The following is a 22,911-nucleotide window of genomic DNA, read 5'->3' on the forward strand; positions in this document are numbered from 1 at the left end:
TGCGGCAGCCACCCAGCAGGCTATCAATTGCCAGTAGTTCAGCTGTCCCTCCCCCGACTGCCATGTGCTGCTCCTGCCCTCTGCCTTGGAACTGCTTCCCGGAGCCTCCTGCTTGCTCTGTTTGTGCGCGGTTGGGGGGGGAGGCGGGGGGCTAATGTCAGGGTGTCCCCCTCCCCCTGCTCCTGCACCCCGCTTACCCCTTCTCTATAGTGCAGGGGGGAGGGGACACGACAGGGCTCAGGACGGAGGGAGCTTGCTCGCAGCACGGGCTGTCTCAACTTGCTGATCTACTTAAAACGGCAGTGTACTTACAGTGGGGTCAGCATACTTAAAGGGGCAATGCACATCTCTCTCTCTCTCACACACGGTGTGTGTCTCTGTCTGCCATGCTGCACCACCTCAACCAAGCTTCACAATCATCATCGCTGTGTACCAGTATAAAAATTGTTTGTTTAAAACTTATACTCTGTGTGTGTGTGTGTGTGTGTGTGTGTGTGTATGTATGTATGTGTGTATATATATATAATTTTGTCTGGTGAAAATTTTTTTCCTGGAACCTAACCCCCCTAGTTACATTCATTCTTATGGGGAAATTGGATTCACTTAACATCATTTCGCTTAAAGTTGCATGTTTCAGGAACATAACTACAACGTTAAGCGAGGAGTTACTGTACTTAATAAAGTTCTAGTCAAATAGGTATTTTACAAATAACACATTTCTAGAAAGCACCTGGTTTAAAGACTAAAACACATCTTGAAATGCTAGTATAAACAGGGCATGAATCATTATTTCTGGTGTTTGAACTCCAGCAATGGATACATGATGAGCATTCATATCTTTCTTTGGATTTACTAGTAAACAGACTGTTCCACTGGAAGTCACTGATGTGCATCCCTCATAGAATCAGGTTTCTATTTTCCTTGGCAGTGAACAGAAGGGGTTTTTCTATGCTGTGACATTCATCTTAGAAGTGCAGAGTATCTTTGAACAGTCATTCAAACTTAGAATCTCAGCAATGAACTCATGATGATAGCCCTTTCTGGTGTATGAACAAAACAAATGTGTGTTCTGTTGAAATTGCACCTGTCCAAATTGAGCCTTTGTTTGTGCGTGGTGTACAAATTCATGAAAAGGCGTGTGGCTTACTCTGAAGTGTTTTTACTGGTTATATCATTTTATGTATGATTTATTTTCCTAGCTTACAAAATACAGTGATACAGTGGCTGAAATCTTAGTGACCATCATATTAACAAACTTTGAACAGCTTCAGATTAAGAGAACTGCACCAGACTTTCACTATGTAACCTTGATCATAGGAGATGCTGATAATCAAGTGGTTTTTAAACAGAAAATTATGTAAGTGTGATCAGTCATGTTATTTACATCTTTAGGAATGCCATTTTGTATTATTTCCATGAAGAGTCAAATAATATGTAGCTGGTGTAACATTTTTTTATATTAATGAGACTAACCAAATCTCTATTATTTTAGTGGAAGTCCTGCTGCAAATGGATTCCCTAGGCCTGATCCTCTGTTGCTTTGTGCACTGTGTAAAATGGGCATAAAGTGCTTCCTGATTTCATAGCATTTTACAGTTGCTTTGCACTGGTGTAAATGGCTAAACAAGGCGCAGTGCAATAGTCATGCCATTCTAAATATCTGTGTAATTATGTTATCAATTTTATTGATTATATTGAAGCCAAAAGCATCCAGTTTTAATATAAATATACAAAATTTACATTACTTAATGCTAATAGAAAGGAAACTTTTGAATTGTTACTCATGAAAATTAGGTACTGAATTATTTACATGGGCAGCACTTGCCTACCTTCCCTACACTGGTTTTTTTTCACCTGGCGGAGGAATTAGACACTCTCTCTCCAGTTGGATGAGCTGTACTTGAAGGGAATGGGAAACAAAGAGTAAAATAAATCTTCTCCAACTAGATGACCTGCACCTGCGTCCTGATCAAGTCCTCACAAAGAGGAAGGCTTGCTCTTTGCACCTTGCATCTTCAGGACCCTGGCTATCTTAGGGCTGCAGGCTGTGTGGGCACATTCTATTGAGAATGTTTTTAAGAGACCCTTCATCAGTTAGATCCCCTGAATCAAAACTGCTCTATGGTCTTTTACTAGATTTCCATACTGCTAGCATCACAAATAAAGTGACTTCTTTTAATAAAATGTTTACCACTATCTTACTGTCCATTGTGTTTACTTAATATCATTATATTATTATATGTTGCAGGGATTCTGTCTTGCTGAAAAATGGAAATTGGACCAAAAAAATTGAAGTGAAAAGAGCTCTTAAATCTGACGAACTTAGCATAAATTTAATTAGCTCTGAATATGGTAGGTTTATTGATATGAATATACTTTTAAAGATGTTGAATAAATAGGGAAACCAGTTTCCTTTATACCAAGCCAAAAATTTAATAAAAATGAATTAATTTTAAAATAATATTCTATTCATTGTTTTATTGTATGGCATACTACACTAAAAGCATTAATAATGAGATTTTTCTAATGTAACTGTTTCATCTAAATGTCATATACATTACCAGTCATCTCTCCTTGCTCCCTAGGATTTAACCCGAGCCCTTCTTCCCAAAACTCTTTAGAAGATGACTCCAAAACCCTTCACCCCGTCCATCCCCAAAGTTTTCCAATCTCCTCTCCATCAGTTCTGAGCCACTTACCAATTCATCATATCAGATTTGCCTGATTTAGCATTGATTCTCTTAATGGCAAATCCCTCCTAGTCTTTTAACCTTGTGTAGATTGTTCTGTTGTCCAAAGCTGTAAATATTAATAGCATTTAACATCAAAAGTACTATCGGCACTTAGTTGTACTTCTTGTGTAGCTGCAAATAGTGCTACTAATGTTCCCTAACAGCAGCTTGCAATGCAATGCTAAGGAGGTGAAAATTGTTCAAAATTGGATCAGAAATGCCCAAGACACAGTCCCACTTCCTAAAACAAATACATATACACATGTTAAAGTGAACAGTGTATATTGTACAGATTAGCTAAATGATTCTTGTAGGAACCATAACTTTAAATTTCCAGATTTTTTTTTCGTTTAAATCTCAATCACAACATTAAATGCAAAATACTATATTACTATAATGGTAAATTATGAAAACATACTGTATAACACTGTTCATTATAAAATTGGAAGTACAGTAAATGGTAATTGAAAAATAATTTTTTATATTTACATAAACATTTTTGTGGATCATTTCGAAAAGTTGGGGTGGATATTCAGCAAAACTATTCAGCCTTTTACTTAGGACCAAAAAGGTTTGGAAATGAAGTGGTTTTACAAAGAAAATTAGAAGCTGAGTCTTCACCTATGTATCATGCCTCTTCAATAAGATCAGCAGCAGCGAGAAAGGATACAGGTAATTAATAATACTCTAAAGAATAGAGTCCCACATCCTGCACCTCTTGAGGTCAATGGAAGTTTGGTCAGTTACTTCAATATGAGTAGGACTGGGCCCCGTATTTGGTCATCTTTCCTCACTTTTGAGTAAAATGTTGTATGAAAACACACTAGAATATATTAAGGAATTTAGTGTACAATGGCTTTGAATCTGGTATAGACAATTAGGACTATTTCCATCGAGTCCCAACAAGGGCATAGAGTGTTGCTCCATCTAGTACCTCATGCTTTCAGAGTTTTAGAGTGGTGTTGAGGTGATGCTTACAGCTTTTAGTGGGGACAATTATTGCTTTGCTATGAAAACAGTCTTAGCAACCCAAAGGGGAAGTCTCTCTGGCAAACATGTAGCAGTTGACTTTTTTGACCCAGTTATTTGGAGGTGAACAAAAATCTAGTGCCATGGATTACTTTGTTCCTTTTTCTCCCTGAGAAACCCTCAACAAAATCAGTGAAATAGAAAAAGTCAGCATTTCTTCTTCTTATATTACCTCAGGAGGTGCCTGTAACCGAGAGATCACCTACATGAAACTTGGGAACAGAGAATGCAGCCATCACTGTAAAAATAAAGATGTATGTGGACATGACTGCTGTGAGTTTCATGAAAACTCATTATTTCTAACATCTAAATTCAAAGGATCTAGTTCCCTCATTTACACAAGTGTACATTAGGATTTTGTTGATATCTATGGTGACATTGGTGTAAAAAGAGTACAAAGCAAGAGAATCATGCTTTAAAATGTCAATATAATGCAATCTAAAAAGTAAAAATTATTAATAAATAAATGCAGTAGAATTATTCTGTAGTGATTACAATGAAGAGTAATATTTTACAGAATTCGATAGCAATGTCAAGCTTCTCATATTTTTGTATGAAAACAAATGCATCAAAATTTGTCTTTTATAAAACATCAAAGATGAAATCTTAGCCCTGTTGAAGTCAAAATTGACTCAAATGGGGCCTGTATTTTACCCCTAAAATTTAATCTGAAGAATCTTCAATTCCTTTTCTTAGGTAAAGTTGGAGTTTCACAGAAATCTGAGTTAAAGAGAGATTCAAAGTTTTCTTCATACCTAGCTGATTTAAGGAACAGAAACTCAATTTCATCAGTTCCCCCAGTAAAACAATTAAAGGTTCGTTTTAACATACACACTCCTGAAAAAAAAATTATTTAAACATGTTTATTGAATATATAAGTATTGGTAGATTGAAGGTATTTTATTAAACACATATAGACACATAGGATCAAATGTATCCCATTGCTGTGAAATATGGAAATAGCGAAGGAGCACAAAAAGGATGAGAAAAGCCCAGTAATCTTGGAAAGGTATAGCTGCTAAGTGGTATGCTTCCCATGAGCCTGTGGAAGCCTTTCTCTGCAAACACTGCCTGATTTGTACTCTGCAGGTTTAGGAAAGTATAGTAGACTGAGTAGCAGGCATAGCTGGAAGCCACCACTCTATGTGACGACCTAGGGAAATACTACCTGAAATTATAAGTAAAAATTAATACTAGTGTCCTGAGAGAATTACGCTGCCAGAGGAGGTTTTAAGAGTAACATTCTTTTTAGATTCTTAGACGCCACAGAGTTTCAAGGCTAAGCACTTTGCCCCCTGGATGTGCCTGCAAACCCCTCTTCCATATGGGGAGAATGTGGCATCTGAATTTTTGCAATGCTTATTTCCCCCTCCCTGCAGGTTTTTCTGCAGTGGAGGATGATTTGACCCAGAGATAACAGAGAAAGAAATGTGGTTAACAGTCTGGGCTTGCTGAGATACTTGCATTACTCCAAGATCTCACTGGCTAAATTGAATAATGTGCGTAATAAAACTTTTAAAAAAATCTATTCCATCAAATAGCTGTACATTTTGTGCATTAATTGTATAAAATAGGAATAATAACTTTCTTCCTATAATGGCTTCCCTATTCTTTGGAAAGTGCAAGTGGTGTGATCCAAACTATTAAAATACAATAATACACTAATCATCTGTAATGATCTTTTTTTTAGATGCAGATACAGTTAAATAAATCTCAAAATGTGGATCTGAAACAATTTGTTTTTACACCGAAATCTTTGTTGCCAGCATTGCCAAGGTACTATATTATTGCTATAAATATAATAGAATTTAAAACCTGCTCAGTTAAAATTCTCTCATTGGCATAAGCAGTGAAGACATGTTTTCTGAAGCAAATTATTTTTAAAATGCAACTTTCTTGTGACTCTGTTTTACTGATTTGTATGAAGGTCTGACTATGTACAGTCTTCTGCCTCAGCTTCACGAGAACACTGGAATAATGTTAACATCCTTGGTAGACCTCAGAACCAACTGCAATCAGAGAGTTATGAAAAGAGTAGTAAGTTATTACTAATGTATGAGATTTTCTATGATTTTTTTCATTGTTTTGAATTAAATGTTTCTTGCAAAATTAAACCTGTTGAAATCACTACAGCAACCACCATAGTGCTGCAGGGAACTGCATATTTAGGGCTATACAATACGCTCTGTCAAGGCAAGGAACTTGCTTTGACATTGGCTTTTCTTCTAAAATCAATTAAAGTTGCAAGCAGAGCTCTCAGCCAATAAATGTCCCTTAAAGGAAAACTGTAGTGGTTAGTTCTAATACTTTAGGGCCTAATTCTGTAAATACTTATTACTGAGTTTGATGCTTATGACTGTGCTTATTCCCGTTGGTGCCAATTGTAATGCATCAGATAGTTTATCTCTATCTCCTTCTGCTTTCCACACACCTTTCCCATCATTAGTGGAGTATCTGAGTGAAAAATGAGCATTTTTGTATTGTTTGCTGGGTTGGGCCCTTAAAACAGCTAAATTAACATTTAGTAAAACCTCTCTCTCTATCTATATTAAAAACTGAAGTTTTATTTTAATACCTTTCAAGGTTCTAATTTCTCCATAAATGTGAGTATATCTCAATAATCAATGAAACTTTACTGCTGCTTCCCATCACTGTTGATGAAGGTCCCAATCCTACCACATAAGCTATTTTCACATACATACACTGCATATTACGTGCTTTCCATTTCTAGCATATGCCGATTTACAGTATACAATTGTGTTCTATTTCCAGTGTTCAAAAGATAGCAGTATTTTCTACTTATTTTGCTAACATGAATGTGTATCTCCAGAAGTGTACTGCCGCCACATCTGCTCATGCTCATTTCTGCTACTCATGCAGTGAAAGGAAATGGAAACCCTTCCATTCTGCATAGTACTCTCAAATAATGTTTTAGTTCAGCTATCTTAACATATTTTAGTTAAATGCTTTTAAAATTAATTATTTAAAATGTGTTTGTCTGCTGTGATTAGTTCTTGGGGAGTTGAATTTATAGGAGAGGGAGACAGTGAGTCAGACTAAATAGAGTGAATAAAGAGCAAATGAATGAGGGAAGGTAAAGGGACTGGGCTCATCAGTGTTAAACTTGCACTCCACCAGACCATAATTCTCACACTGGAAAAAAAATTAAATCAGAGGTGACTTGAAATATTCTTTATAAGGGTCACTTGCTGGAATTTGGAGTGAAGATGACTTTTCTTAAAATAATGTTGAGAAAAAGTGTGTAGCTAACATAGTTTGCTTTTTTTTTATAGGTTGAACAAATAGTCTTAAGCATGCAATCCAGAGTTTTACATCCCTATTATAATTGCATTACAGATTTCTCTTGGGAACATTCTGTGACTGTAAGTGAGGAGAGCCATCAGACGATGACGTCAAAGAAAAATCTTAAAGAATCTTTAATGCATAATTTTACTAATGCAGATAAAAGCAGCTCTTGGTTTTCAGAGGCTTTGAATGTGAACTTTGAATTGGGAGATGAAGTTTGGGATGATTTTGATGATGACAAATTGATACATGCTAGCAGCTTTTTCACTGGTGTGGAGAGTAGAGAAGATTTAGGTAAAATTATTTTGGTGTAACCTATTGTTTATAATTGTCACTGTATGTACCAAATGGACAGTGCACCAGATAATCTTCTTCAAATTAACTCTTCACCCCCTTTTTGTTAAAAGTAATTAATTATGATCTAAAGTAAAATTTAACTTAAAATCTGTGGGTAACTTAATTGACCGTCTAGAATTGTAGTTTAAAGACAGATTTTTCATTAAAAATTACTGCAGCCTAAATATCAAAGATGGTTTTCTACTGAACCTTCATTCACAGTCTCAGAAGTTGGGTATTTGTTAAAATGATGAGCAGGTAAATAGTTAATGTTTTCACTTCAATTGTCACCAATTTGGTACAATTAATTGTAGGTCTTACCAACAAATTATAGACTCAGCACCTGCTAGCCCTCTAAATTATCATAGACTTCAGAGGTTTTAAGATCAACAGATTTTGCCTTTTTCCAGCAGGCAAGTTCTACTGTCTAAATGCTGTGAAATTACTTTGCAACTGCCAAACATTTCTCCCTTCCTGTGGCCTGAATTACAGACACTGTATCCACCCTTTTCCCATAAATTATATCCTAATCAGGTTAAGGGACCTGATTCCATGTGTATTATTCCCTATTCACAATCACAGTCTGAAGCAGGTTCTTTCTGACTGAGTCCATAACCAATCTCTCTCACAAAGATAGATGACTGGAAGAGCCTCCACAGTATTAGATTAGAATACAGATTGGGAGAATGGAAAGTTTCCTTTCTTCCCCTGTGTCTCCATGTAAATATTCACATTTTAGGCCCATTTCTAGAAGGTGCAGAGCACCTTCAAATCTCATTGAAGTAAATGGAATTTGCAGAATTGGGCTTACTCACCAGGGCCTGGGTAGGATAGCTTTATCAAGATGCATGCTTCAAGTTGGAAGAAGAATGGTTCCTGAGAATTAAGAATTGTTTTGGCCTTCCTGCTTTCTGTGTTTCAATAAGTGGTATGGTTTTGAAGACAAAATAAACCTTTGTTAAATTGCATATTGAATTATGCATTCATTGTTCTCACAAGTGAATGTAACCATAAATGACCTTGCAATGTATTTCCTTCTGTTCTTCTGCAGCTATATACATGCTTAAAATCAATAGAAAAGCTATCTAAGGGAACAAGTGTATTAAAAGTCTCCACATTATCATGAAAGTCAAATGATAGATCAATTCAGAATTATTGTGATAATTTTGTAAATATGTGAATTTGTTGTTTTTTTATTTATGCTGCAGTGTTGATAAATGTAAACTTTAAAATTAATCGTCTTAACAGCATCAGAACAAGTAACAAATGTTAAATTAAAGTCTTAGAATAGGCTGCATCTACACTGCAAAATGTGACCCTTAATTCACCCCTGGTGGTAGCAATGGCAGGAACTATAGCATAGATAGGGCTCAAGCAGACTAAGTTGTTTTCACCACCATTTTGTCTATCCCCACTCTGAGCAGAGTTGAACAATACAATGGTAAAAACACCTGTCTAAATTAGTTTCTTCTTTGAATGGTGGTCCCTATGTGTATTCCACATGTGGGCACACAGGCGCGTCATGCACCTGAGACTAGAGATTTCTAGCAAATAATGTCTGTTGGACCACACTTGTGCAGTGGTTCTCATGTTCCATACCGAAGGTATAAGGGGTGATTTGAACTGACACCTCTCCAGTTCCTTCTTACTGCAGCATGGCCTGAGTCAGAATCCTCTGTCTCCAAAGAGTATTGTCTACCTATCTATAAACATCTTGTACATAGTTCTAGTATTTTACCATTTTAATAGTTTCCCCCACCTCAGGGACCTTTCCCATTTTTCCCTTTGGGAGAAGGACTGTGGCCAGAGTCCCAAGGTTTAAGAACTGTCTCTCCTATACCTGCTCCTTCTCGATCAGTGATGAACACTAATGCTGCCTTTACTACCTTGGGGAGGCTTATATCTCTGCCAAGTGCAGCAACAGCTGCTGCTTCCCTCCCTGAAACTGAGATGGACGAGAACTTTGACTGAGGAAGTATCTTGTGGAGAAGGCCATGAGACCCCCATCAGATCCAGGCTGGGGAGAATTCCCTGTATATCGGCTTCAGGCTGTGAGCAGTGCCCCTTTGAGGACAAGCTCTGGAATAGAGGCCAGAGTTGTTAAGCCCAACTTCCGAAGGAATCATTAGCTTAGGCCTTTCATGAGAGTAAGGGGCACTCTCATAGACATAAGAATATATCCCTTTCTTTATCTGCTCTTAAAAGAAAGGATCCCTTTCTGTCTCTGTTCAAGTTGTGAGAGTCCTAAAAACTTAGGTCCACCTAAATCTTCTGGCCACAAGGGTAAGGTGCGAAGGAGAAAGGATCCGTCGGTTCTGGCTCTGGCTCCAACTCATAAGTTGAAAGATCAGCACCAACTGAAATTTCCAAGTTGGACTCCTCTTTGATGATACTGATTGACTCCCATCAGGGTCCACTGATGACCATGCCCATAGTCACACTAGATCCATCGGTTCTGACTACCATAATGCTTTGCACTCAGGGACAGACTGAAACTTAACTCTGTGAGGGTGAGATAAGGCAAAAATATCCTCCAACCTCCTCCTCTTCTTCAAGTGCTTACTCATGTCCATTTCATATTAGGTGTGTGTGCTCGCCACATGCAATGGTGCCGGAAGTTTTTCCCTCAGTAGTATCTGTAGGGGACCAGCTCTGGCGCCCTCTGGCTCCCCCCACCCTCAGTTCCTTCTTGCCGCCAGTGATGGTGCTGGAACGTCTGTGCTCATTCAGTGTTTCTTATGAAAGTTTTCCTGTAAAATAGTTGTATGTAGTTAATAGTTCCCTTAGTGTTGGCTCTAATTTAGCCAGACCCAGACGGGACTCATATCCCGGTCCCCATGCTTTAAGCCTGTGATCATTGTAAGCAGCCTATGCCCATCAGCGAACCGCACAGTAGTTGTTTAAGGTGTCTGGGCGAAGGGTACATAAGTGAAAAGTATCACATCGGTAAATCCTTTAAACCCCAGACAAAAAAGGAGAGAGACATCCATCTCCGGGCACTCCTGATGGAGTCAGTGCTAATGCCGACACTGGACCAGAAATCTGACTCAGTCCTGAGCACCGCAGCGTCGGTGCGGAGTGCCCTGCCAGCGCAGTCTACAAGCTGGCACCGATCCCCCTTCCTGGTTCTGGCCAAGAAGCCAAAGAGGACCACAAGGGGAAGATCTCCCACTTCCCGTAAGACAGTGTTTCCCAAACTTGGGACGCCGCTTGTTTAGGGAAAGCCCCTCGTGGGCCGGGCCGGTTTGTTTACCTGCCCGCATCCGCAGGTCCGGCCGATCGCGGCTCCCAGTGGCTGCGGTTCACTGCTCCAGATCAATGGGAGCTGTTGGAAGCAGCAGCCAGTATGTCCCTCGGCCCGTGCCACTTCCAGCAGCTCCCATTGGCCAGGAGCGGCGAACCACGGCCAGTGGGAGCTGCGATCGGCTGCACCTGCGGACACAGCAGGTACGCAAACCGGCCCAGCCCGCCAGGGGCTTTCCCTAAACAAGCAGCGTCCCAAGTTTGGGAAGCACTGCCATAAGAGAAAGGAGAGGGCCGGAGGAGAGCTAAGACCTGTGCTGGGTGGCTCAGCACCTCCGTCAGGGAGTCGGGCCCCAGCTCAAGTCGAGCGGTCTAGCCCATCCCGTAACATGCCTGCCACGCCAGACAGTGACAAGGGCCTCTGTCAACTGGAGGTCCCGTTGACACCCGACGCCCTGCAGGCAGTGCAGTAGATCCTGATGCTACCAGTGCCACCCACACCGGCTCTGGCAGTACCCCAGTGCAGGGGTAAACGCGCCTTGGGATCTCCCTGTGTGTCACTTCCTCAGCAGCACCGCTCCCCATCAGAAGTTGGGAGGCCAGCTCAGCGAAGCCCTCTTCAGGCTCCGGACCCTGGGCACCAACAGCAGGATTCGAGGCACAGCTCACCGGTAACCTGGCGCATACCTACAGAGGCACACGCCCCCCCCGGCAAGAGCATCAAGACTGGCCCTTCATGTCTCCAATGCCTCGGCACTGATCATGTGACTGATAGTTTGAGCAGAGCCACCAGTCACTCACCCGCTGACACTTGTTGCCAAGACACGGATCCCCACGGTGAGGGAGATCCAACAACTGGCCCATTCCAGCTCCCGAGCCCGGTCTAGATCCCGGTACCAGTCGAGCAGCATGAGGTGTAGATCGACGGATTACCAACAACGATCAGCCAAATGCTGCCAGTCCCCAAGGTCCTGCGTGAGGAACTCGTCTCGATCGGACAGGTCTATGTCTAGGCATAGCAGCTGGCACTACACAGAGAAGGGCCAACAGTCTGCCCGATCATGGTCACCTGACAGCAACCCCTCTGCTTCTGGCTCTGGCACTGAGCAGGAGTCCTTGACATTGGGACAAGCCCTGGCACCGGCGGTACCATCTACGTCATCGGCACCGCAACCAACCCCATGGCTCCAAGGCCAGTGGCCAGCGGCCTGGTAACCCTGGAACCCTTGGGAGTTTACCCAGTCTTCGCAGGGCATCCGGTCAATGTCGGGAGCCTCGGATAGGCCATTTGGCTTCAGCATCCCACCCTTCCCGGAGGTGGAGGCCCCAGAAGAGAAGACCCCCCCCCCAGGCCCATGAGGACCCAGGGGAACAGCCAGAGGGACCACCAGAGGATATGACAGCTCCTATGGCACTGGCTTCTTCCTCATCGTCTCCAGGCAAAGCTATTACGGGTCCTTCTCACCTAGTTCCATAAGATAATGCTAAAGCTCATCAAGAACTATTGAAAAGGGTCGCCTCCAACCTGGGCTCCACAAAGAGGAGCTAGAGGAGCCAGCGGACACCCTGGTCAGCGTCCTTTGCTCTACGGCATCTGCTAGGGTGGCTTTGCCCCTATATGAAGAGGTATCGAAAATTACTAATGTCCTATGGCAAACCCCCTCCTTCCTGCCCCCATTTCAAAATACTTTGTGCCAGCTAAAGGTCACGAGTACCTGTACACTCACCTGGTCCCAAACTCACTCGTAGTTGAGGCTGTTAATCAGAGGGAGAGGCAGGGTCAAACCAGGGCTATGCCCAAGAATAAAAACTTGGAGACTGGATCTGTTTGGGCGAAAAATTTATTTGTCTTCCAGCCTTCAATTGAGAGTGGCCAATCACCAAGCCCTCCTTGATGGCTACAATTATAACATGTGGCAGGCCATGGCCAAGTTTGAGGTTTCACTTCCCGAATGGTCCAGGAAGGAATTCCGGGCGATCCTCGAGGAAGGCACAGCTGCAGCCAGAGCGGCCCTCCAGGCAGTTTCAGATGCAGCAGACTCGGTGGCTTGCACCATGGCCTCAGCCATCTCCAAGTGGCAGGCAACCTGGCTGCTCCTCTCTGGCTTGTTGACTGAAGCTCAGCAATCGATGCAGGCCCTCCCCTTTGACAACCAGGCCCTGTTTGCAGAGCAGACAGACAGTAAGCTGCATGGACTAAAGGACTCCTGCACTATCCTGAAAACTCTAGGGCTGTACGTCCCCAGTCCAGCCTGTAAGCGGTTCAAACCACAGCAATCTCAGTGCCAAGGGAGCCAACCCCGGCAAGCGCCATCCCAGCCACCCACCTCCACCCTCTGCCCAATCAGGCTCAACCCGCAATAAGCAGGGTGGCAAGCGAGCATTTTGAGGGTGCGCCCGAGGGCAACCTACCAGACTATACCCCAGATCCATCTTTCCCACTTTTCTCCAACAGCCTTTCTTTTTCTTCTCTGCATGGACCACTATAACTTCAGACTGCTAGGTCCTCAATACAGTGGCATAGGGTTATATGCTCCAGTTTCTTTCTACCCCTCCTTCCCACCACCCCTTCCCCGTCCCTCTTCAGGGACCCCTCTCATGAGAGAGTCTCCTCGCGCCGGAGGTAGAAGGGTTGCTGCAGTTGGGGGAGATGGAGGAAGTTCCTCACGAGTACAGGAACAAGGGGTTCTGTTCCTTGTACTTTTTAATCCCCAAAGCCCAGGGCAGTCTACGGCCCATCCTGGACCTGCGCAACCTCTACAAATACCTAAAGCAATTGAAGTTCTGCATGGTCTCACTGGCCTCCATCATTCCCTCCCTGGATCTTGGAGACTGGTATGCCGCCCTCAACTTGAAGGACACATATTTCCACGTAGCGATCTTTCAAGGTCACAGATGCTTCCTACGATTTACGGTGGGACCCGATCACTATCAGTTTGTGGTCCTCCCATTCGGCCTACTGACAGCACCCAGGGTGTTTACCAAATGTATGTCAGCGGTAGCCGCTTACGTCAGGCGTCGGGATATCCAGATCTACCCATACCTCGATAACTGGCTCATCAAAGGCCACTCCAGTTCCCAAGTCCAAAGGGATGTTGAGGTGCTGCAGGCCACCTGCTGATCCCTGGGACTGCTCGTAAATGACAAAAAGTCGACGTTAGTTCCGGTGCAGAGAATAGAGTTCATCAAAGTGGTGCTCGACTCCACATGTGCCAGGGCATTTCTGCTGCAGGAGAAGTTCCAAGCGTTGGAGGACCTCATTGCGGGAGTCTGTGCGTTCCCCCTGACCATGGCTAGGGTTTGCCTTTGCCTGCTGGGCCACATGGCAGCATGTACGTATGTCGGTCACCATGCCAGGCTCTGGATGCGCCCCTTACATCTGTGGCTGGTGACGGTCTATTCCCAGTTCAGAGATCACCTGGAAAAGGTCGTTACCATCCCACTGACGATACTTACCTCGCTGCAATGGTGGACCAGCCCCAGGGCAGTCCTGGAGGGAGTTCAATTTGAGAGCCCTTGTCACTCGATGGAGTTGATATCGGACACCTGGGACCTCGGCTGGGGAAGCACATCTCGACGACCTTCAGACCCAGGGCATGTGGTCCCCAGAAGACATGATGTTGTAGATAGACGTCAAAGAGCTCAGAGTGGTCCGCTTGGCATGAGGAGTCTTCTTACCGCACCTGATGGGCAAAGCGGTGAGAGTGATGGACAACACAGCCTTGATGTTCTACATCAACAGGCAAGGGGGAGCATGCTTGTCGGCTCTCTGCCAAGAGTCATTCCATAAGTGGCATTTCTGCATCAGCTACAAGATCCACTTGGAAGCTTGTCATCTTCCCAGCATCAGAAACATACTGGCAGATCACCTCAGCAGGTTCTTCTCCTCTCATCACGAGTGGTCACTCCACCCAGAGGTAGCCTGCATGATCTTCCAGAGGTGGGGATCTCCCCAAGTGGACCTGTTCGCCACCAGACAAAACAGAAAATGTCATCGTTGTTCTCTGCAGGGTCTGGGCAAGGACTCTCTCTCTGATGCCTTCCTCCTGTTGTGGTCTGGGAGCCTGATGTATGAGTTCCTGCTAAGTCTGCTCATCAGCAGGGCCCTGGCAAAGATCAAGAGAGACAAGGCACAAGTTATCGTGATCGCCCTGGCATGGCCGTGCCAGCACTGGTTTGGCCCCTGCCCAACCAACTGGACCTGCTGTCTCAGGACCATGGGCGTCTCATACATCCCAATCTCGCCCCCCTCCACCTCTCGGTGTGGAGGCTGCGTGGCTGAACCCGGAGGAGAGGACCTGCTCTCTTGAGGTCCAACAGGTCCTCCTGGGAAGTATGAAGCCTTCCACTAGAGCAACTTAACCTCGTCCCCTTGGACAGGTTTCCCACTGGGCGTCCGAGCACGGTATCTCTCTGTTGCGCTCATCCGTACAGTCTATCCTAGACTGCCTTCTCCATCTGAAGAACCAGGGTCTGGCACACTCTTCAATCAGGGACCCTCTCGCGGCCATCTCCGCCTTTCACCCTCCGATCCAAGGTCAGATGGTGTTCTCTCATGACATGTCGGTCAGATTCTTGAGAAGCCTCGAGAGCCTCTTCCTGCCAGTCCAGGCTCCTGTCCCCAGAGTGGGACCTTAACTTGGTTCCTTCTAGGCTCACAGGCCCACCCTTTGAGCCGTTGGGCTCCTGTTCCCTTTCCGACCTGTTATGGAAGGTCACCTTCCTTGTAACAGTAACGTCAGCGAGACGAGTCTCAGAGATTAAAGCCCTGTCATTAGAGGCCCCATATACGGTGTTCTACAAGGACAAGGTTCAGCTGCGACCACATCTGACCTTTCTGCTGAAAGTGGTGTCTTCCTTCCATGTTAACCAGGACATCTTCCTCCTGGTATTTTCTCCCAAGCCACACACCACTAGTGAAGAAAGGAAGACGCAAGCCCTGTACATCAGACGTGCCCTGGCATTTTACCTGGAGCATACCAAGCCTTTCCGCAAGTCGACCCTGCTCTTCATTGTGACAGCGGACAGGATGACGGGCCTTATGGTGTCCTTGCAGAGGATTTCCAACTGGGTCACCTCCTGCATCGGGACCTGGTACGAGCTGGCACAAGTCCCAATCGTGAGGGCCCACTCGACCAGAGCTCAGGTGTCCTCGGCGGCCTTCCTGGAGCACATTCCTATCCATTCCTATCCAAAGTCCCTCAGGAAGAGAGTATCCAATTCCAAACTCTTATTGATGAGGGCAAACTGGTAGCTAAGACATCATTGCAAGCGGCATGGACACGGCTGACACCAGACCTAGATCCATAGCCACAGTGACAGTTACGAGACATGAATTGTGGCTCCACTCTTCGGAGTTCTCCAGGGAGGTACAGAGTACCATTGAGGACTTGCCCTTTGAGTCTCATCACTTTAATGAGAAGACAGATGAGTCACTACACCCATTAAAAGACTCAAGACAGTCCCATACATCCTGGGTAGTTATACCTCGGTCCCGAAGAGGAACCACCACAAACAGATGTGTAAGCCAAGGCCTCTTCACCAGCCTTTCTGTCACCAGCACTTATATGAGCCATCATGCAAATTCCAGAAAGGACAAAGACAGGTATGCAGCCTCCTCAACCTCAGCCACTCAAACCCATCTGCTGTCCAAGAGTTACTGTTGATGGGAAGCTTTAGAACTGCATACCATTACTGATGCCATCGCTTGTCGCCCATCCTCCCGCAAAGTTTTGGTGTCCATGTAGTGTACTTTGCCCACAACTGGAGGACAATAACAATGAAGAAGTGGGTACTAGATATCCACTCTGACTACACTGCTGAGTTCCTTTCCCCTCCTCTGAACAAACCCCCTTCCTGGCCTCTCCTCAGGGATCTCCTGAGGAGATCCTCTGGCAGGTGGTGGATTTTCTCCTCCAAAGTGGGTCTATGTTTTCCCTTCAACATCAAGGGAAACAGTTCTACTCCCAGTATTTCATACTATATCCATACTATCAGATTCTTTACGGGAATCACAAGGACCTTCCCACCAGTAGTGAAGCCAACATTGCAATAGGACCTCAGTCTTGTACTTTCAATATTTACCAAGCCACCCTGTAAACCATTGACCATGTGGTCGATGTCTGTATACTTGAAGTCACCTTTCTCATTGCCATCACATCATCCAGAAGGGTGAATGAACTGGGAGCACTTATGGATGATCTACCATACACCACATTTCATAAGGAGAAGTTTTCCCTTCACCTTTTACCCAAAGTTCATCCCTAAGATAATTTCTGAGTTTCACATAAATCAATCTATTCACTTACTTGTATTCTTTCCAAAACCTCATGTTTCCAGTGAGAGAAAGGAGTCTTCATTCCCTGGTCATTAGACAGGCTCTAGCAGTCTACCTTCAAAGAGTGAAACCAATCAGGAAAATGTCTACATTTTTTGTCACTATAGTAGAGTGATCATGGGGACAAGTATTATCTGCTCAGAGACTCTCTAAGTGGATCTCTTGCTGTATCACTCTTTGTTATCAGTTGGCACATCTCTTTTCTCTGCGGGGAAGGACCCACTCCAGTAGAGCACAGGCAATCTCAATAACATCTCTTCAATATGTACCTATACTGGATATTTGTAAGGCAGAAACCTGAAGTTCCATCCCTACCTTCACAAAGCATTACACCTTATTCCAAGCCTCTTCTGCAGATTCAGCAGCTGGGACAACAGTATTACAGACATATATATCAACTGCATCCTCACACCCCTTCCTCTTTGAGTACCACTTACCAGGTATGGAATATACATTAGGGACCAGCACTCAAAGGAGAAATGGAGATTTCTTTAAGTGCTTGCTCATGACCATTCCATGCTAGGTGTGTGCATGCCATGTGCACAGTTGCCAGAGATTTTTCCCTTCACGGTATCAGTAGGTCTGGCTCTAGCACATCATGGAGCTGCACGAGTATGTGCCAGTATAAAGGGTGCCGCCAGCTCTGCACCCTCTCAGTTCCTTCCTACCGCCCATGATGGTTACTTGGAACAATCCCTCTTGCTAGGCTTCTTTCCCAGTGATATGGACTTTGTACTATATTGTATAGTTTTTGTAGTTAGTGTATATAGTTCTTACCTAGTGTTAGTGTATATTGTGTGAATAGTAGTCCGTGTCGTTGAGGGACTTTCATCAAGCTTCAAGCCATGTGCCTCCTGCGGCAAGCCCAGTAAGTGACCCACATTCTAGTATCGAAAGTGCCTTGGGGAAACTCATGTTACGGAGATGTGCCAGATCTGCAGGGGCTTCAGACTGTGCACTCAAAAAGATAGAGACGTTCATCTGAAGGCCTTACTCATGGAGGCAGCCCTCAGAACAGCCTCAGAGGTGAGCTGCTCCGAATCGGCACTCTGTACTTCGGCTTCCATGCAAAGCGCTCCACCGGCATCATGCTTTTCCCTGCACCATTCTCCATCCCTGGTGCCAAGGAATAAGCATAAGAAATAGCGTGCCGAGAGTGGGCACTCTCTGGTGCTGAAGAGTGACAAGCGAGGACTGACTAGAGCATTGAGTCCCACGCTGGACCACTTGTCCTTCCCAGGGCCTCCGTTAGCTCCAGCGACTCCACCTAGACATGGAGTCCAGTCCAGGGCCCACCCCTGACTCCCAAGAGTGGTTGTGGGAACTCGTGCCTGCGGGCCCCTTCAACTCCGGAGGCTTTCCAGTTGGCAAAGGATCTGATATCCCTCCCAAACCCATCCACCCCCCAAGGTCCCCTGACGGCCACGGCTACCGGTAATAGAAGGGATCAAGGGGCGGTGAGCTTCATCGTGGCACCAACCATCATAGCACCATCTAGAGGAAAACCGTCTATAATCCCATTGCAACAATTTCCAGCCGGTCATTGGTCACCAGTTCCCTGGCACCACCTGGAGGCGGAAGCGGATATGGCGCCTCCGTGGTCTCTGAGGGAAGACCCTTTGAGCCATTAGTATCTTGTTCCTTACTACTTCTGTCTTGGAAGATTGCTTTCCTGGTGGCAATCACCTCCGTCAGAAGGATCTCCAAGATCAAAGCCCTGCTGTCAGAACCCCCTTATACAGTGACCAAGGACAAGGTTCAGCTGTGCCCCTATTCAGCCTTCCTACCAAAGGTGGTGTCACAATTCCACAACAACCAGGACATTTTTCTGCCTGTTTACTTCCCAAAACTTCACAAGACTGCTGAGGAATATCAGCTCCATACCTTAGGCCTTCTATATTGAGAGGAGTAAGCCCTGTATCCGGGCTTGTTACGAGCAGGTGAAGGTTCCGTCTCCAGCCATTGTGACTGCTCATTCTACGAAAGCTCAGGCTTTGTCAGTGTTCCTCGCACAAATATCAATCCAGGATATCTGCAGAGCTGCGACATGGTCATCGGTTCATACCTTCACGTCCCACTGCGCCATCACCAGCAGACACGTGACAATGCCAGTTTTGGAAGAGTGATGTTTCAGTCAGCAGGTCCATAAACTCCAAGCCAACCTCTGAGGGTCCTGGTTGTGAGTCACCTAGCATGGAATGGATGTGAGCAAGCACTCAAAGAAGTAAAAATGGTTGCTAACCTTTTGTAACTATTGTTCTTCAAGATGTGGTACTCATGTCCATTCCATGACCCACCCTCCTACCCCTCTGTTGGAGTTATTGGCAAGAAGAAACTGAGAGGATGCGGAGCTGCAGTACCCCTTATACCAGAGCATACATGCATGGCTCTGGGGGCGCTAGAGCCAGTCCTATGGATACCACTAAGGGAAAAATCTTTGGCAACTGTGCATACGGTGCACACACAGCTAGCGTGGAATGAACATAAGCTACACATCTCAAAGAACAACAGTTACAAAAGGTTAATAACTTTTTTTTCTTACCTATAACTGGAGGTTCTTTGTGAAGTGTGGTTCCTATCTGTTTTCCACCACCCACTCTTCTTCCCCTCTGCTTCGGATCCTGTCTAGTTCATGCTAAGAGGAAGACCTGGACAGGTGTCCATCTACACCCCCTCTTATTCCCTCAGTATAAAGAATGAGGGGAGCAACTACACAGGCAAGGACACTACTTGCTAGAAATCTCTGGTCTCAGGTGCATGGAGCACCTGCGTTCCACATGTGGCATAAGGATAGGGACCACACATCTCAGAGAATGCCCAGTTACAGGTAAGTAACCTCCATTTCCAGATTTGCTACTTGTGGTGAATTTTTGGGTCACATTTTTGCCAATATAGACAAAGGAGGACCAAATTTATTATTGTTAGTTATTATTTTTATTACTGTGGCACCTAGAGGCTTCAACTGCAATTGGGGTTCCATTGTGCCTAGACACTGTATAAACATATAGTACAACATATATAGTTGTTGCCCTGAAGTGCTTGAAATCTAAATAGCTAAAGACAAAGGGTGGGAAGAGAAATGGAAGCTCAGAGAGGTAAAGTGACTTGCTGAAAATAACATAGCAGAGCTAGGAATAGAACATACATCTTCTGAGCCCCAATTCAGGTCCCAATCCAGGGAACCACACAGACTATCAGTAAATTGATCCACTGATGTCATGGATTTACACCAGCAGAATATTTGACTCATTCAGTTTTTTCTATAGTGGTATAAGACCAACACTCATGGAACAGTAAGAAAGAAATAGCTTTGAATCTTTCAGAGGATATGTGACTCTTCAGGTTTGATAGTTTGACTGTTTCCCTCGACATTTTAAAATTAATCAAAAAGCCAAACAAACATTAAAACTTGATGAATATTAAAGTTCCTTTGTGAGACTATGACTTCTGGAATTCCAGAAAGGATTCATAAGGAGTTCTTTGGCTATTTTGTGACTATATTTTACAATTATCATTCTAATATAGGATCTGGAAACACTTGCCTTCAAAGTACAATAGAATGTAAACCACTGTTTCAGAATTCAGAGAGCAAAGTCACAAGTGACATTTCAAAAAAGTAAGTATAATACTAGTTATTATTCAGTTCAGTAAAAGCATTGTCTATATTTGAGGGACATATGTATTATTAAATTTGTATCAGTGTGTCCCTGAGGTTTTGGGAAAGCTTGAGAACTAAGTAGCTGGAATACAAGCTCTAAAGTCAGAAGTTTGAACATTTTAAAAAACTACTTTAAATAGTTAATTTTTGAATTATTTTAAATAAACTTAGACCTGGAGGGATAGAAATTGAAAGCACTGAACTTTGAGAAAACCATTTATGCTTATGCACAAATATCTAAATTATCCAAACTTTCTACATTTTCAGTTTTTGCATGTTACAAGATAAGTCTGATGTTCATCTACAAAATTCTGCCTTTTCCACATTAAATGCACCATCAGAAAAGAAATTATCTGTACAATATGGAAATACGAATACTGTAAGTAAAGATATATTTATAACAGGATTTCTTGCAATGCAGTGAAGTGATTTTTTTTGTAAACTTGTTTGCTATATTGGACTTATTCAGTTTTGCCACGTTCAGTTGTCTGTGGATATTTGGATGACTGGTGTGTCTATTCACATACATTTTTGTGGAAGCTATCTTAGTTCTTAAAATATGTATATTCATCCATTTTTGGCTTTGTGTGCCCTTCACTTACAAAAAGAAATAGGACCTGAATTTTGACCGATAAATTCCATTATGCAGTGTTTTGGAACTGATTTCAACAAGCCAGTTGGTTTTTTAGGCTTTCATTCAACAAAGCACTTAAGCCCATGCTGAACCTTAATCACATGTATATCCCATTGACTAGTGTAATCTCAATTTTATATATCAAATCTTTATTTTTAGAGTTTGAATCCTATCACATTAAGCATAGCTTTGATTGCATGCTACTGTATATATTAGAGTTTATTACAATATGGAAGATTGTCTTAAAATTAGTTATTTTTAATCATGTTTATTTTGTAACCTATACATTTCAGTTCAGCTTTCAAAAAAGAAAACATCCAAATCCTCTACAAGAGTTGAAAAACAGAGAGTTTTCTCCTAACTCAGAAATAATCTCAGGTTCTTCTCAATTCATTGGAAAGGAGAATTTTTTTATTTGCAACAAAGAAAGGAAAAAAGAAATTGATGTCAGGTAATAAAAATGATTTGTGTATTCTGTTGTAGATTCTTATCCTTCAAGGTACTGAGGATCTTAGGTCATAGGCAAAGCTCTTCTTTCTAACTTACAAGTTTTTATTTTAATAGTCGTAATTAGCTTTTCATGCAGATAGACTTTAAAATTATTTTTTGGATACAGATCTTTCCTGGCTGTTTTATAAATAATATTCTAATTTCATGGTTTTTGGTATAAAGTATTGTTCACAATTTAATTCTTTTGGTTTGCTTCATTTTCATTAGATATCTTTCAGACGATGAAACCAATGACATTAAGCCTTTTCTTGGAATATTTGATGGCATTTTCTAAAACATAAACAAGATATATCGTAAGTGCTGAAACATATTATACTCTCATTTCCAGAATGAAAACTTTAAATATAGTTAGAGGATTTTCTTTAATAGCTGTTCATTAATAGCCATCTTTGCTACACAGACTAGATAATGAAATTGCTAGCTAATTTATTTACAGAATTCCATGTATGTTTTATCTTTTAAAAAGTTATTAAAATCTTTGTTTATCTAACTTGCTGTTTTTAGGATTGGAATGATAAACATATTTGACAGTCTCTCATTAAAGGGGATAGTTTTCAAGCTAAGCACTTTTTGTATAAATCATATGTAATTTTACCATAAGAACAAAGATGCTGTTTGTAATATGCATGTGCTCACAAAACACATTTCTGAGTAACTGAAATGTTGTTCATTAACAAATTTCTTATGCTATTTGTTTTTATGATGTCTGGTAGGTATCCCATTTAGACTGAATTTTTCATAATACTGATTTTTTTCTGAAACAATGAGATTTACAAATAAAAAGAAATAGACTGAATTATTTAATATATTCTGTACTCTATATTTCTTTCTACAGCGCTATAAGCCTGTAATGTATTTGTCAGCATTAAAACGTTGTATAGTATTGTCCATGCAAAATGTATCTCAGAATGGACCACAAGACAGTTTTAAAATATGTCCACAGAGAATATCTGGACGTAGTATTTGGGTGTTGACATTGCCACATAAACTTATAAAATGGGCATTTATGCATTTTAAGTCTGATTTGTACATACTAATATTGGATTTAAGCGTCCTGTTAAAGCACCTATGCTTGAATATTAGGCTTCCCAAATTAATACAGTTATGGATATATATAATATTACAT

The 22,911-nt window shown here is 42.8% G+C and overlaps 1 protein-coding gene across 1 annotated transcript in view; it reads left to right on the forward strand.

Annotated features, from left to right (window-relative positions):
- Positions 1 to 22,537, forward strand: part of HFM1 (helicase for meiosis 1) — a 79,445-nt gene extending 56,908 nt beyond the window's left edge. Inside the window, exons 21-32 of the mRNA XM_054037883.1 lie at positions 1,200 to 1,357; positions 2,249 to 2,352; positions 3,252 to 3,404; positions 3,957 to 4,034; positions 4,458 to 4,576; positions 5,458 to 5,537; positions 5,689 to 5,798; positions 7,119 to 7,361; positions 20,509 to 20,599; positions 20,909 to 21,020; positions 21,569 to 21,726; positions 21,993 to 22,537. Of these exons, the coding sequence (XP_053893858.1) occupies positions 1,200 to 1,357; positions 2,249 to 2,352; positions 3,252 to 3,404; positions 3,957 to 4,034; positions 4,458 to 4,576; positions 5,458 to 5,537; positions 5,689 to 5,798; positions 7,119 to 7,361; positions 20,509 to 20,599; positions 20,909 to 21,020; positions 21,569 to 21,726; positions 21,993 to 22,059 (1,473 nt within the window). The 3' untranslated portion in view covers positions 22,060 to 22,537. The remainder of the gene's footprint in view (positions 1 to 1,199; positions 1,358 to 2,248; positions 2,353 to 3,251; positions 3,405 to 3,956; positions 4,035 to 4,457; positions 4,577 to 5,457; positions 5,538 to 5,688; positions 5,799 to 7,118; positions 7,362 to 20,508; positions 20,600 to 20,908; positions 21,021 to 21,568; positions 21,727 to 21,992) is intronic.
- The last annotated feature ends 374 nt before the right edge of the window (positions 22,538 to 22,911 follow it).

Source organism: Malaclemys terrapin, chromosome 8 (assembly GCF_027887155.1).
Source record: "Malaclemys terrapin pileata isolate rMalTer1 chromosome 8, rMalTer1.hap1, whole genome shotgun sequence".
In the NCBI taxonomy this organism is placed as follows: Eukaryota; Metazoa; Chordata; order Testudines; family Emydidae; genus Malaclemys; species Malaclemys terrapin.